General features: G+C 35.6%; 2 protein-coding genes and 1 long non-coding RNA gene across 4 annotated transcripts; all 3 read right to left on the reverse strand.

Moving 5' to 3' along the window:
* Positions 1–615: 615 nt before the first annotated feature.
* On the reverse strand, positions 616–1,194 carry LOC149619168 (uncharacterized). The gene is made up of 2 exons (XR_016375287.1): positions 771–1,194; positions 616–701 (listed from the first exon to the last, which is right to left on the reverse strand). It is a non-coding gene; the product is annotated as an uncharacterized LOC149619168 (long non-coding RNA).
* A 1,561-nt stretch (positions 1,195–2,755) lies between these two features.
* Positions 2,756–7,126, reverse strand: LOC149619169 (uncharacterized). The gene is made up of 3 exons (XM_089854780.1): positions 6,860–7,126; positions 3,257–6,797; positions 2,756–3,197 (listed from the first exon to the last, which is right to left on the reverse strand). The coding sequence occupies exon 2, from the start codon at positions 6,629–6,631 to the stop codon at positions 3,398–3,400; it is 3,234 nt and encodes a 1,077-aa protein (XP_089710906.1). The 5' UTR covers positions 6,632–6,797; positions 6,860–7,126; the 3' UTR covers positions 2,756–3,197; positions 3,257–3,397.
* Positions 7,127–14,559: 7,433 nt separating this feature from the next.
* On the reverse strand, positions 14,560–15,899 carry LOC149619170 (uncharacterized). 2 transcript variants are annotated; one of them, XM_089854265.1, is made up of 2 exons: positions 14,848–15,899; positions 14,560–14,785 (listed from the first exon to the last, which is right to left on the reverse strand). In XM_089854265.1, exon 1 carries the CDS (start codon positions 15,271–15,273, stop codon positions 14,881–14,883), a length of 393 nt encoding a protein of 130 aa, XP_089710391.1. In that variant the 5' UTR covers positions 15,274–15,899; the 3' UTR covers positions 14,560–14,785; positions 14,848–14,880. The 2 variants fall into 2 exon arrangements, with proteins under 2 accessions (XP_089710391.1, XP_089710390.1); XM_089854264.1 differs by having other exon boundaries at positions 14,844–15,899.
* Between the last annotated feature and the right edge of the window lie 307 nt (positions 15,900–16,206).

Consider the following 16,206-nt stretch of genomic DNA (forward strand, 5'->3'; position numbering starts at 1 on the left):
AGTTTAATATTTTTGCCATATATTCATCATTGTGGTACCCTAAACTTTTGAATTTCGCGGCAATTAATGTACTTTAAAGATAGTTTAAATTAACTTAAGTGTGAAATAGAAAATATTGGGCTTTACCAATGGCTTGGGTAGTTTTAATCATAATTAAACAGTTTATTTAAAAGTTATTTGAGCTTTTATCCAAAAATGTATATTTTGGTTTAATTTCACGTTAATTATATTAAATTGAGTTAAAATTAACGTAGGATTGTGTTTTGGCAGTGTACATTTAGGTTATAAAATGAGTTTAATTACAATTTTCAGTGGAGTTTTCGATTCTCATTTTACGCAAAACTTTTGAATTTCGCGCCTATTAAGGTACTTTGGAGATAATTTAAATTAGCTTAAGTGTGAAAGAGAAAACATGGGGCTTTACTAACGGCTTGGGTAGATACAATCTTAATCAAGAACATCATTTAAGAGTTATCTGAGTTTTCATCCAAAAAATGTATATTTGGGGTTTAATTTCACGTTAATTATACTTAATTACGTTGAAATTGACTTGTCGTCAGTGCTCATTAAGCTTATAAAATGACTTTCAACAATTAATTCACCTTAATTCTAAGGTTTAGAGGAGTTTTTGATTATTTCCAACAAATTGCGTTCAATTTTTATCATATCCTGTGCTAGGTTTGTGGTAACATAAAGATTATCTATACAATATGTTAATGAATGATGTTATTCTATAGTTTAGCTTGAATACCAGTAATTAAATCAAATACCTATACAATTCATAGCAATTTAAACCAATAAACAAACGGCAATGTGGACTGTGGAAATAGCAAACAACGTAACCCTCCGTTTCTAACGTGGTTACGTTGAGAGAATCTGTGATGTAAACCTGAAAATTATTTCACTAATTAAATTATATAACGACACTGTCCTACTGCATTAACCAGTACCACTGTTACTTATGAATTAAACAATCCACTGTTGGTAACAAATGATAACGTAACATCACAGTATGACTGATTCAATATGATCAAAATTGTTTTAACGAATAATCTGGTCCTCTACATTGGTTTAGTTTCAGGAATTATATCACACACCTTCACAATTAGTAGCATTTTAGTGAGATTAACAAATAATGAAACCGTGTATACCTGTCCTCATGAGAATGTTGAATTATATGCGCTAACGTAAACGATGGACGTGCCTTTTAGGGTCCATCAAAGTAAGTTTTTGAACGTTCTTTACGGCCAAGGCTTAAGTTGTATTTTAGTTTGTCTATGTAATATAGTCTTCATAGTGTATTTCCCCTTTAAAGATAAAAAAGCTAATTTCCAGCTCTGTATTATAAAAATACGCAGTCTGCTTCGTTTTCTGCTACCAACAAATATAGCAGCGCTGCCTACGCTATATCAAGGCCCGAGTACGCTCTTCTGGCTAGGGGGGACTTTTAAGGGATGCGCCACCTTGTTTTTTGCTCTTTTCTTTTCGCAGACGGCGCTCGTAGCAGTCCCATTTTAAGGGATCTTCCATTTATTTGAAATTGGAGGGACCGTGCATAAATTTGATGGGCCAAATTTTTTAATAATATTTTCAGCGTCTCAATGCTAATATTACGTAATTATTATTCAAATATTCTAATATTAAATATTTTTATTATTAGTTAGATTTATAATTATTATTATTATTATTATGATTATTATGATTAGAAAGAACTACGTAAGTAGTTTTTTTTATGCACAATAAACAAACTTTTCATTTCATTTCATTAATAATTATCATTATTATGACTAGAAAGATTAATAATTATCATTATTATGACTAGAAAGATTAATAATTATCATTATTATGACTAGATAGATTTATAATAATTATTATTATGATTAGAAAGATCTATGATTATTCTTATTAATTTATTATGATTGGAAAGATCTATGATTATTATTATTAATTTATTATGATTGGAAAGATTTATGATGATTAGTATTATTATGATTAGAAAGATTTATGACTATTATTATGATTAGAAAGATTTATGACTATTATTATGATTAGAAAGATTTATGATTATTATTATGATTAGAAAGATTTATGATTATTATTATGATTAGAAAGATTTATGATGATTAGTATTATTATGATTAGAAAGATTTATGATTATTATTATGATTAGAAAGATTTATGATTATTATTATGATTAGAAAGATTTATGATTATTATTATGATTAGAAAGATTTATGATGATTAGTATTATTATGATTAGAAAGATTTATGGCTTATTATGATTAGAAAGATTTATGATTATTATTATGATTAGAAAGATTTATGATTATTATTATGATTAGAAAGATTTATGATGATTATGACTAGAAAGATTAATAATTATTATTATGATTAGAAAGATTTATGATTATTATTATGATTAGAAAGATTTATGATTATTATTATGATTAGAAAGATTTATGATGATTATTATGATTCGAAAGATTTATGATGATTATTATGATTAGAAAGATTTATGATGATTATTATTATTATGTTTAGAAAGATTTATGATGATTATTATTATTATGTTTAGAAAGATTTATAGTAATAATAATAATTATCAGAAAGAGAATAATTGAAAATATTCATTGTTAGGCCTATTGACTTATGATAGGAAACATATATAAGCCTATTGAATGTTTTTAATTTAAGAAATAAACTTCTTGCAATTATCATTTAATTATTTATTCATACTTTTAAAACCTTTCGGGATAGTGGTTTCATAGTTAATGTTTTTCTAATTTCCAGAATATCAGAGATATCGCGAGCATGATTATACAACAATGGCCTTAAATATTTTTCTAGAAGTAATTTTGAGAGATTGAAATTTCCAGAACAAGAACATTTTAAAGGTTGACTAAAATAAGGTAGGATAATTTCACTATACGTAGCAAGTACCAAGTTTTGAGGGAAAAGTTTGATTGAAGATTCAGCGAACTCTGTAACATTAACCAGGAGAGAAATTAGAAGCCGGCTAGGGTACTTTAAAGCACCGTTGTCCTGTGCTTTAATCAATTTTAGTAATGGTGCATTTGAAGCTGGCTGGGTAAGCTTCTCTAGACACTCATAACAGTCGGTATGCTCTTCTGCCACCTTTACAATGTAACCACCAATTAAGGAAATTGTGCAATTTTTTATCGTTGGGTAACAGCTATCTGTAATTGAAAAGGTATAAATTTAGACTTAGTCCTTTAGATATTATTCAAGACATTACCATTTGGAGTAACATTTTCCATAGAATGCAAAACTTTCCAAAGGTATGGGGTAAGACGAGCTCTGATTTCTTCTGCCTGGGCAACAATGGATAACTGTCTGTCTTCTTTACGTGTTTCTAGTTTTTTCCGTGAACTCTTCTCTAGTGTAGATGAAATTTCAATATTATTTCCTCGGCTTGCATTGGAATATATTGATCATTAAATCCGCCACTACTTCTAAGGCTACTGTAACTTTCTTCAATCGCATCACTTGATAGCTTTCTAGTTAAAACGTAATGAAATCCAATGTGTAACAAATGCTTGGTTAACCCTATTGTAGATTTGGTCGTTAAAACCATCGCTTGATATGTCTCATCCGTAAATTTTTCAGTTTTAGTTTGCGCGTTGCTTTGGATAACCTCGATAAATGGGAGAAACTCATTTTCAAGCCAGGTTAAACGTTCGTCATCAATGCTTTGAAAAGGCAGTTTATTATCATTTCTTGAACGATACCCATGAGATGTGTTGCATACATCATGTATCTCAAACCATTTTCTGACGTTTTCCATGAAAAAAATTGTAACCTCCAGGCTGTCGCGTTCTTCAACCTTCACTTGGTTTAATTGTAACATTGTTTTTAATGCTGCAGTAACTGGCTGCGAGAAAACTTGTATCGCTCTCAGCACATTCATCTTTTCAAATGTTGTTGGGAAAAGGATCTTTCGGGTTAAAAACCTTACTGGTTTGACAAACATGCCTTTCTGCTTGTTGTAAAGCTGAACGAGGAAGTGCGAAGAAATTACAATGCCGATGCACAGCATAAACCTTTCCAGAAACTGTGACCGAATGTTTTTAATTAAATGACTCTGGTCAAACGCAATAAACAATTTTCGTTCAGCATCCAAAGGATGAATAATCTCATGCTTTAAAATTCCATTGCTGAATTTCTTAAACGCGGATGTGTTCGTCTTCGCATTATCTGATACCAGCCTTATTACTCGAAACCCACTATCTTCAACAGCTTTTATGACCTTTAGGACTAGTTGATGTAATTGTTCTCCATCCAAGTTTGCCGTGAAGAAATATGCAACTGGGAGTTTAAAATTTGTGCACAGTCCTTGAAAGATGAAACAGAGAACATGAGTAGCTAGTTTCTCTTCATGATCACTACTGTTATTTTTAAGTGGGATGCTTGTAGTTGGTTTGCCAAAAAATGTATCAAGGTTGCGATCGTAGAGTAACTTTGCTTTTATTTTCATCTCGTCAAACATTAAAGACCCTAAAATCTCCTTCTCGTTTGTTATTTTTGCAAACTCGCTCGAGAGCCTTTCTTTAACTAAAGAGGTTATGCCATCCTCTCCTGATGAGTGCCCAATAAATCTCTTAAGGGTGGTCCTGTGTGGCAAATGTAAGACTTCCAATTCCCTAATGTAGTTGTAAGCTGATGCAGATTTCTTGAAAATCAAACAGCAAATCCTCAAGGTGGACTCGTGATAAGGAATGGTTTTTTTTCCATATATAAGAACTTGTTCCATTAAGAACTTAGCTTTTACATCATCGGAATTCTTAGCATTTTCCACAATTTTATTGATTTGAATTACTTCCTTCTTTTGATTATCTTCTTTGAGGTTTTTTAATGTCGCTTTTAGGGTTGAAATTTGTTTACGCATTATTTTAATTTGCGTCTTCAATTTAAAAATGTTCCTAGTGAGTTTTCTTGTGGAATATTTACATACTCTCTTGCGAGTATATGTTGACGCTTGAGTTGTAGCATCCTTTTTAATAAGAGGAATAAATATAGGAACTTTTTCTTTGGTTAGAATATTTTCATCAGGTACATATTCAGGAACTTTTTCTTTGGTTAGAATATTTTCATCAGGTACATATTCAGGAACTTTTTCTTTGGTTAGAATATTTTCATCAGGTACATATTCAGGAACTTTTTCTTTGGTTAGAATATTTTCATCAGGTACATATTCAGGAACGTTTTCTTTGGTTAGAATATTTTCATCAGGTTCATGTTCAGGAACGTTTTCTTTCATTAGAATATTTTCATCAGGTTCATATTCAGGAACTTTTTCATTAGTTACAATATTTTCATCAGGTACATATACTGGAAAATTTTGTTTGGTTTGCATATTTTCATCAGGTATGTGTGCAGGAACATTTTCTTTAGTTTGAATACTTTTATCTGGTAGATGTGCAGGAAAATTTTCTTTGGTTTGAATACTTTTAACTGGTAGATGTGCAGGAAACTTCTGTTCTGGTTCTATCATATCAGGGCTATGCGTAGGAACAATTTCTTCTGGTTGAATTAAAGCATCGGGACTCTGCATAGGAACTTCTTCATTAAATTTAATAGTTTCTTCGTTTCCAAAAAGGCGTTTCTTAATATTGATGCTAAAATTTGAAGACTGATCTTCTTGGTTGTATACATTTTCATTAGGAAAGGTACTCAGTTGGTGATATTCAGTGGTATTAAAAAGTCTTTTTCTTGAAAAAATTGGGCTATTCACTACATTATTTGGTGTCTCATGACATTTAAGAGCCCTTTTCAGTCTTTCTCTGGCCAAATTTGACTTTTGTTCCAGTTGAATATCATTAACAAATGTTCTTGGCACAACCCCAAAATATTCATGTTTCCGCGATTTCTTAATAGGACTAGCAAAAGATTTACAAGACTGAAATGTAACTGTTTGATTTCTTTCAATGGTAGGAATTCGATTTGTAAGAGGTGAAAGGTTAATTCTAGGCGTTGAAAAGGCACTCAATGACTGGTTTAAATTTTTAGGTGAATTATTGCCAAAACTTGAATTATCACAGTTGGTTATCACGGTTGATACAACGTTAGGTTGTAGCCTATTCCTTGAGCACGAACTTGAATTACAAGACTGAAATGTAATAGTTTCATTTCTTTCAATGGCAGGAATTCGGTTTGTAACAGGTGAAAGGGCAATTCTTGGGGTTGAAAAGGAACTCAATGCCTTGTTTAAATTTAAATGACTTGAATTATCACAGTCGGTTATCACGGTTGGTACTGCGTCAGGTTGTAGCCTATTCCTTGAGCACGAACATGAATTATCACAATCAGTTATAACTGTTGGTACAGCATTAGGTTTTAGTCTCTTTCTTGAGCAGGAATTACTAAAATCATTCTCTTTAAAATGACGAGAACACACCTTAGAGTCCCCATTGCTATGAATTTTATTTATTTCCTCAGTAATGTCATCACTACTATTTTTGTTGAATATTGAGCATATCCACTTTTTCCTCAAGAACTCTTCTTTCGGAAAAAGATGAAAACTAATTTGGTTATTCCAATCTCGATGTTTTGAATTTCTTTGCGTTCTCCTCTTCTCGTTTTCATTACATCCAGGTACAATACACACTACCATTTTGATTTTTCAAATGATACATTCCTTCACGCTTCAAAATATGCCAATGAACGCAAAACGTTTTCAAATAGGTAGCTGACAACCCTTAAGCCTTGGTTAGGATACCGCCCGATTGTCAATTCATATCACCACTGTGCGTAAACAAAACTTGAAAACCTTCCCATTTCTAAAATTTTAATAAACATTATTTCGACTAGTAACATAATTAAAACGAAGTTGCTTACTTACATTAAAAGTTAACTAAATGTCCAAAGCAACCAACCCAAAAGACCGCTGCCGCGTACGCGCGCGTTCTACCACGTACCTAAAATCCCGCCGTTGCCCAGTTTCGCCCGGAGATTTTCCCTCTTTCTAGCGCGGGAAAATAAGTATTTCAAATAATATGACGTCACACAGGTCCTGCTACAAGCGCTCCTGGTGGGAAAAAACGGCAACTTAAATTGTCAATTTTTCAATGGAAATTGGGCGCCGTACTCGGGCCTTGATATAGCGTAGGCAGCGATAGCAGGTATACAGGGTTTCATTATTTGTTAATCTCACTAAAATGCTACTAATTGTGAAGATGTGTGATATATTTCCTTAAACTAAACCAATGTAGAGGAATTTCCATGTTTACATCAGCACAGATTCTCTCAACGTAACCACGTTGGAAACGATTCGTTAAAACAATTTTTTTCCTGGTGAAACAGTCCGTATATGATATTACGTTTTATAAATTATTTGTTACCAAGAGTGGATTGTTTAATTTAGAAATATAAGTAACAGTGGTGCTGATTAATCCAGGAGAACATTGTCTTTACGTAATTAGTCAAATAAATTCCATGTGCAGATTTTTTTTCAACGTAACCACGTGGGAAACAGAGGGTTACGTTCGCTATTTCCACAGTCCTCATTGCCGTTTGTTTATATGTCAGAATTGCTATGAATTGTTTAGTTGATTTAATTACCGGTATTTAAGCGAAACTATGGAATCGTATCATTCATTAACATTGTAACCTTTGTAGTGATCCGTTGTAACGGGCTCCCCGGTACACGTTACCGCAAATTTAGCACTGGGCATGATAAAAATTGAACGCAATGTGTTGGAACTAATCAAAAACTCATCTAAACATTAAAATTAAGGTTACTAATTTTTTGAAGCTCAATTTATAAGCTAAATCAATACTGCCAAACCACAATCCTTCATTAATTTCAGCATAATTAAGTATAATTAGGGTGAATTTAAACATACAATATACATATTTTGGATAAAAACTCGAATAAATTTTAAATGGACTACTTAATTAATATTTAAACTGTATAGCTGTTGATAAAGCCTCGTATTTCTATTTCACACTTAATCAAGATAAACCTTTAATTAAACTTTATCAGGATAAACCTTTAAATTAAACTTAATCGAGATAAGCCTTTAAACCAAACTTAATCCAGATAAGCCTTTAAACCAAACTTGATCGACATAAGCCTTTGAACTAAACTTGATCGACATAAGCCTTTGAACTAAACTTGATCGAGATAAGCCTTTGAACTAAACTTAATCGAGATAAACCTTTAAACTAAGCTTAATCGAGATAAACCTTTAAACTAAGCTTAATCGAGATAAGCCTTTAAACCAAACTTAATCCAGATAAGCCTTTAAACCAAACTTGATCGACATAAGCCTTTGAACTAAACTTAATCCAGATAAGCCTTTAAACCAAACTTGATCGACATAAGCCTTTGAACTAAACTTAATCGAGATAAACCTTTAAACTAAGCTTAATCGAGATAAACCTTTAAACTAAGCTTAATCGAGATAAGCCTCTAAACCAAACTTAATCGAGATAAGCCTTTAAACCAAACTTAATCGAGATAAGCCTTTAAACCAAACTTGATCGAGATAAGCCTTTGAACTAAACTTGATCGAGATAAGCCTTTGAACTAAACTTAATCGAGATAAACCTTTAAACTAAACTTAATCGAGATAAACCTTTAAACTAAGCTTAATCGAGATAAGCCTTTAAACCAAACTTAATCGAGATAAGCCTTTAAACCAAACTTGATCGAGATAAGCCTTTGAACTAAACTTAATCGAGATAAACCTTTAAACTAAGCTTAATCGAGATAAACCTTTAAACTAAGCTTAATCGAGATAAGCCTTTAAACCAAACTTAATCGAGATAAACCTTTAAACCAAACTTGATCGAGATAAGCCTTTGAACTAAACTTTATCGAGATAAACCTTTAAACTAAGCTTAATCGAGATAAGCCTTTAAACCAAACTTAATCGAGATAAGCCTTTAAACCAAACTTAATCGAGATAAGCCTTTAAACCAAACTTAATCGAGATAAGCCTTTAAACCAAACTTAATCGAGATAAACCTTTAAACCAAACTTGATCGAGATAAGCCTTTGAACTAAACTTAATCGAGATAAACCTTTGAACTAAACTTAATCGAGATAAACCTTTAAACTAAGCTTAATCGAAATAAACCTTTAAACTAAGCTTAATCGAGATAAGCCTTTAAACCAAACTTAATCGAGATAAACCTTTAAACCAAACTTGATCGAGATAAGCCTTTGAACTAAACTTAATCGAGATAAACCTTTAAACTAAGCTTAATCGAGATAAGCCTTTAAACCAAACTTAATCGAGATAAGCCTTTAAACCAAACTTAATCGAGATAAGCCTTTAAACCAAACTTGATCGAGATAAGCCTTTGAACTAAACTTAATCGAGATAAACCTTTAAACTAAGCTTAATCGAGATAAACCTTTAAACTAAGCTTAATCGAGATAAGCCTTTAAACCAAACTTAATCGAGATAAACCTTTAAACCAAACTTGATCGAGATAAGCCTTTGAACTAAACTTAATCGAGATAAACCTTTAAACCAAACTTGATCGAGATAAGCCTTTGAACCAAACTGAATCGAGATAAACCTTTGAACTAAACTTAATCGAGATAAACCTTTAAACTAAGCTTAATCGAAATAAACCTTTAAACTAAGCTTAATCGAGATAAGCCTTTAAACCAAACTTAATCGAGATAAACCTTTAAACCAAACTTGATCGAGATAAGCCTTTGAACTAAACTTAATCGAGATAAACCTTTAAACTAAGCTTAATCGAGATAAGCTTTTAAACCAAACTTAATCGAGATAAGCCTTTAAACCAAACTTAATCGAGATAAGCCTTTAAACCGAACTTAATCGAGATAAGCCTTTAAACCAAACTTGATCGAGATAAGCCTTTGAACTAAACTTAATCGAGATAAGCCTTTAAACCAAACTTAATCGAGATAAGCCTTTAAACCAAACTTAATCGAGATAAGCCTTTAAACCAAACTTAATCGAGATAAACCTTTAAACCAAACTTGATCGAGATAAGCCTTTGAACTAAACTTAATCGAGATAAACCTTTGAACTAAACTTAATCGAGATAAACCTTTAAACTAAGCTTAATCGAAATAAACCTTTAAACTAAGCTTAATCGAGATAAGCCTTTAAACCAAACTTAATCGAGATAAACCTTTAAACCAAACTTGATCGAGATAAGCCTTTGAACTAAACTTAATCGAGATAAACCTTTAAACTAAGCTTAATCGAGATAAGCTTTTAAACCAAACTTAATCGAGATAAGCCTTTAAACCAAACTTAATCGAGATAAGCCTTTAAACCGAACTTAATCGAGATAAGCCTTTAAACCAAACTTAATCGAGATAAGCCTTTAAACCAAACTTAATCGAGATAAACCTTTAAACCAAACTTAATCGAGATAAGCCTTTGAACTAAACTTAATCGAGATAAACCTTTGAACTAAACTTAATCGAGATAAACCTTTAAACTAAACTTAATCGAGATAAACCTTTAAACTAAGCTTAATCGAGATAAGCCTTTAAACCAAACTTAATCGAGATAAGCCTTTAAACCAAACTTAATCGAGATAAGCCTTTAAACCAAACTTGATCGAGATAAGCCTTTAAACCAAACTTGATCGAGATAAGCCTTTGAACTAAACTTAATCGAGATAAACCTTTGAACTAAACTTAATCGAGATAAACCTTTGAACTAAACTTAATCGAGATAAACCTTTGAACTAAACTTAATCGAGATAAACCTTTGAACTAAACTTAATCGAGATAAACCTTTGAACTAAACTTAATCGAGATAAACCTTTAAACTAAGCTTAATCGAGATAAACCTTTAAACCAAGCTTAATCGAGATAAGCCTTTAAGGTCGAGCTAAAGCCAACTTGATAAGGGGGGAGGTGTTGTTCATATGCCTTTAGTTTCTGCTCATTTCCACGCAAGTGTTTCAAATAAAAAATTTCAAGACTTTACAAACCGAAAGACAACATTTCAAAGATTACAATAAAATTGTGAAAAACTTTTATTTTTGAAATTACATTAAGTTAAATGACATTAAATTTAAAGTTACTAATTCCAATATATCTTGTCTTTCCGTCGTTTAAATTGCGCAAAATTTTGCATACACGCGCATTTACACCTACGCTAGTGGTTAATCGAGACACTTTTGCAAAATGTCAATTATGTAACTAGTTAAGCGAATAAATTAATTTAATTAGTGACTTAAATAGTTAAATAATTGACATTTTGCAAAAGTGTCTCGATTAACCACTAGCGTAGGTGTAAATGCGCGTGTATGCAAAATTGTATGCAATTTAAACGACGGAAAGACAAGATATATTGGAATTAGTAACTTTAAATTTAATGTCATTTAACTTAATGTAATTTCAAAAATAAAAGTTTTTCACATTTTTGTTGTAATCTTTGAAATGTTGTCTTTCGGTTTGTAAAGTCTTGAAAATTTTTAATTGAAACACTTGCTTGGAAATGAGCAGAAACTAAAGGCATATGAAAAACCCCTCCCCCCTTCCCAAGTTGGCTTTAGCTCGACCTTAAACCAAACTTAATCGAGATAAGCCTTTAAACCAAACTTAATCGAGATAAGCCTTTAAACCAAACTTAATCGAGGTGAAATTAACGCAAAACACGATTTTTTTGGTTAAATTCATGGATACCTTATTTAATTAAAATTAAAACTACACTTATCTTTCACCCAGCCTCAATTTTCCTATTTAATCTTTACAATTAAATGAGCACTTAAGTCCATATTTACCCGCATTTCAAGTCCATATTTAGACCCATTTCAAGTCCATATTTAGACCCATTTCAAGTCCAAATTTAGACCCATTTCAAGTCCATATTTAGACCCATTTCAAGTCCATATTTAGACCCATTTCAAGTCCATATTTAGACCCATTTCAAGTCCTTATTTAGACCCATTTCAAGTCCATATTTAGCTATTTCAAGTCCATATTTAGACCCATTTCAAGTCCATATTTAGACCCATTTCAAGTCCATATTTAGACCCATTTCAAGTCCATATTTAGACCCATTTCAAGTCCATACTTAGACCCATTTCAAGTCCATATTTAGACCCATTTCAAGTCCTTATTTAGGCCCATTTCAAGTCCTTATTTAGACCCATTTCAAGTCCATATTTAGACCCATTTCAAGTCCATATTTAGACCCATTTCAAGTCCATATTTAGACCCATTTCAAGTCCATATTTAGACCCATTTCAAGTCCATATTTAGACCCATTTCAAGTCCATATTTAGACCCATTTCAAGTCGATATTTAGACCCATTTCAAGTCGATATTTAGACCCATTTCAAGTCGATATTTAGACCCATTTCAAGTCGATATTTAGACCCATTTCAAGTCGATATTTAGACCCATTTCAAGTCGATATTTAGACCCATTTCAAGTCCATATTTAGACCCATTTCAAGTCGATATTTAGACCCATTTCAAGTCGATATTTAGACCCATTTCAAGTCGATATTTAGACCCATTTCAAGTCGATATTTAGACCCATTTCAAGTCGATATTTAGACCCATTTGAAGTCGATATTTAGACCCATTTCAAGTCCATATTTACCTCCATTTCATGTCCATATTTACCCCATTTCATGTCCATATTTACCCCCATTTCAAGTCCATATTTACCCCCATTTCATGTCCATATTTACCCCCATTTCATGTCCCAATTTACACACCCATTTCATGTCCCAATTTACACCCATTTCATGTCCCAATTTACCCTCATTTCATGTCCCAATTTAAAACCCCTATTAATCCCATATGAAACCCCTGTTGACCCCATTTCAGGACCATGCGCCTGATTTACAGGAATATTTATAGTCTTGTTCAGTGGGACTTCACTGCCTTTCCTATTGTGTTTGTACACGTTGAAGGCTCTCTTATTATATCAATCCTGACTGAACACGATTTTAAGTAAAAATGTTAATGCCGTTAAAATTATCCAAATGAACTCTTTTGGGCAACAACTAATGTAATGGTTTTAATAATGAGCATGTTTTACTTTTTAAAACATCACTTAAAAACCTTTCTGAGGTCTGTATGCACAATTTTTTAAAAATACATGCTTATTGGAAAATATTTCATGGCATAAGAATTTTATTTTTATTTTACAAACTGAGATTAATATTAGGTCATTACTAATCAACTCGGGCCTTTTCCAAAAAATCGTTTATTTTTCAAGGTCCCTCAACAAAAAACGTTGAAAATATGGCTTGTTTTATAGGTCGGGTTAGGTAAGGCATATGTTAGTTAGTCCTGGCCACTGGGAATGCCAAGTTGACTATCACGGCCGCCTCTGCTTACTTTGCCCACGACGCGGACTCTCTCCCGACAATTGAGGTGATCAATTTGGTCGATCAATGTGAAAGGAGAGGGGACAAACTAATCATTGGCTGCGACGCCAACGCTCATCACATCACGTGGGGCAGTTCTGACTGCAACAGGAGAGGTGATGATTTACTAGAATATTTAGTTGGTTGTAAACTCCATATTCTTAATCAAAACAATGAACCCACTTTTGTTACTTCTAATAGAAGGGAGGTCATTGACCTCACGCTAGCCACGGAAAACCTCGCGTCTTCCGTGTCTAACTGGCATGTGTCTACTGAGCCGTCTCTGTCGGATCATAGGCACATCTGCTTTACTGTCGCGACTACCTCTGTCCCGGCGGGGACGGAGGTACGCAATCCAAAACGGACCAATTGGACCGGCTATAAGGAAGACCTTATCCTACGCTACGGAGATGGTCACACCCCTAAACTCACTTCACCTTACGAACTTGATAGGGCTGCTGGTGACTTAGAGAGCTCTATCATTGAGTCGTTTCACCGGAACTGCCCACTCAAGACCGTTAACCGCTCGAGGCTTGTCCCTTGGTGGAATGCGGATCTCAGCCGGCTTCGGAAATACACGCGCAGGCTCTTCAACAAAGCCAAGCGCACGGGAGACTGGACTGGATACAGGCAGTCCCTTAATACCTACAACAGGGCCATTAGAGCTGCTAAGAAGGACTCTTGGCGGACCTTCTGTGAGCAAGTCTCCAATGTCCCTGCCACGGCTAGGGTCATGAAGATCCTAGCGCACGACAACACACATCGTCTTAACACTATTAAGTTGCAGGAGGGTGTGTACACTAAGTCTGGGGCTGAGACTCTCAAGCATATGCTGGCGGTCCACTTCCCTGACTCCACTCCAATCAATCCAACAAACCCTGACTCTCTATACCCTGTTCTGCACAGGGCGAAGAGAGAGGACTGGCTTGTAGCCAGGCAGGTTGTTACGATTCCCAAGCTTCGTTGGGCTGTCAACTGTTTTGAGCCCTACAAGTCTCCGGGACCCGATGGGGTCTTCCCTCGGCTTTTGCAGGAGGGCTTAGACCACATCGCCTCTCCGTTATGCAAAATCTATAGACTTTGCATTGCTCTCGGTCACATTCCTTGTGATTGGAAGCGATCTAGGGTCATCTTTATTCCCAAGCCCGGGAAGGTTTCCTACCTCGAGGCGAAGGCATTTAGGCCCATATGCCTGACCTTCTTCCTCAAAATCCTGGAGAAGCTGGTGGACAGGTACATTAGAGACGAGGTACTTTCGGTAACTCCTCTCTCTTCTTCACAATTTGCTTACCAAAAAGGTAAATCAACTGAGACGGCCCTTCACGGCCTCACGAATTGCCTGGACAGGGCATTCGAGTTTCAGGAAATTTCACTGGCCGTCTTCCTCGATATTGAGGGGGCCTTTGACAAGGTCTCTAGCTCGGTTATTACTGAAGCTGTTAAGAGATTTGGCATCAGCGACACTCTTGGCCGTTGGATCAAGTCCATGCTTACCGACCGCGAGGTGTCGGCGTCCCTCCTTGGGGACTCTCTAGGGGTGACTACCAGCCGGGGCTGCCCTCAGGGTGGAGTGCTCTCCCCCCTGTTGTGGTGCCTGGTGGTGGACGAACTCTTGGAGAGTCTCGGGGGTGCTGGGGGCTGTAGCTGCTTCGGGTATGCGGACGATGTAGCAATAGTCTTTACCGGGAAGTTCCCGGATACTGTCACCACACTTATGAGATCTGCTCTCTCTAGCGTGGAGCAATGGTGTCAGGCGGTTAACCTTTCCGTTAATCCTGATAAAACTGTCCTTGTTCCGTTTACGAGGAAGAATACTAAGGATCTGTTCAATGATATCTCCTTCTTTGGCCAGGTCCTGACAAAGTCCTCCGAGGTAAAATACCTGGGGGTGACCTTTGACTGCAGACTCACATGGAAGCCGCATCTTGATCGGTGTATCAAGAAGGCCAAGATGCTTTTCTGGAGGACCAGGAGCTCAGTCGGCCAGACTTGGGGCCTCAACCCCAAGGCTGTACACTGGCTCTATACTGGGATCATCAGACCCATACTATCTTACGGGGCACTTGTCTGGTGGAAAGGGTCCGGCTGAAGACGGTGCAGGCTGCCCTGCGCAAGCTTCAAAGGCTTGCCTGCATTGGTGTTACAGGGGCCATGAGATCGACCCCAACTGCTTCCCTGGAGGTGCTTCTTGACATGCTACCTCTTCATCTTTTCATTGAGGAGGAGGCTGTCATGGGGGCCTACAGGCTCCACATTAATGGCTGTTGGGTTCCAAGACTTTGGGATTACAGCCATACGAAGCTCTTTCGGGAGTACGCTGCACTTGAGCCGTCGTTAACGATGTGCTCTGACAAAACCGTTACCAGCTTTGATTTCACTAAGCCATTCAGCATCCACTTTCCCAGTCGGGCCGAGTGGACTAACCTGCTGCCTCTTGGCACTGGGGGTGAAACTATTTGGTTCACCGATGGTTCCAAGACTGATTCCGGCGCTGGCGCCGGCTATTACTGCCAAACTACAAGGGTCGGTTTTTCTGCTTGCCTGGGCACCTTTGCTAGTGTGTTCCAAGCGGAAATTGCCGCGATCTGTTATTGCGCAGACTACTGCATTAACAAAGGGTATAACGGACGGACTGTGAGGATCTATTCTGACAGTCAGGCCGCCCTGAATGCGCTGGACCAGTGTCAGATTACCTCTCAACTGGTGCGTAGCTGCCTTGATCTGCTAGCGCAACTGGCGTCCTGCAACAGGGTTCTGTTGTACTGGGTGCCAGGGCATAGCGGTTATTATGGCAATGAGCAAGCCGATAGATTTGCGAAAAGGGGCGCGGAGGCCAAGCTCTTGGGGCCGGAGCCGG

This window comes from Phalangium opilio, unplaced genomic scaffold, assembly GCF_054372755.1.
Source record: "Phalangium opilio isolate 3A_F unplaced genomic scaffold, DU_Popi_V2 ptg000209l_1, whole genome shotgun sequence".
NCBI lineage: Eukaryota > Metazoa > Arthropoda > Arachnida > Opiliones > Phalangiidae > Phalangium > Phalangium opilio.

Bases quoted from the DNA above. Each gene is read 5' to 3' on its own strand.
- LOC149619170 (XM_089854265.1), bottom strand. From the start codon at position 15,273: ATGCGGCTTCCATGTGAGTCTGCAGTCAAAGGTCACCCCCAGGTATTT.
- LOC149619169 (XM_089854780.1), bottom strand. From the start codon at position 6,631: ATGGTAGTGTGTATTGTACCTGGATGTAATGAAAACGAGAAGAGGAGA.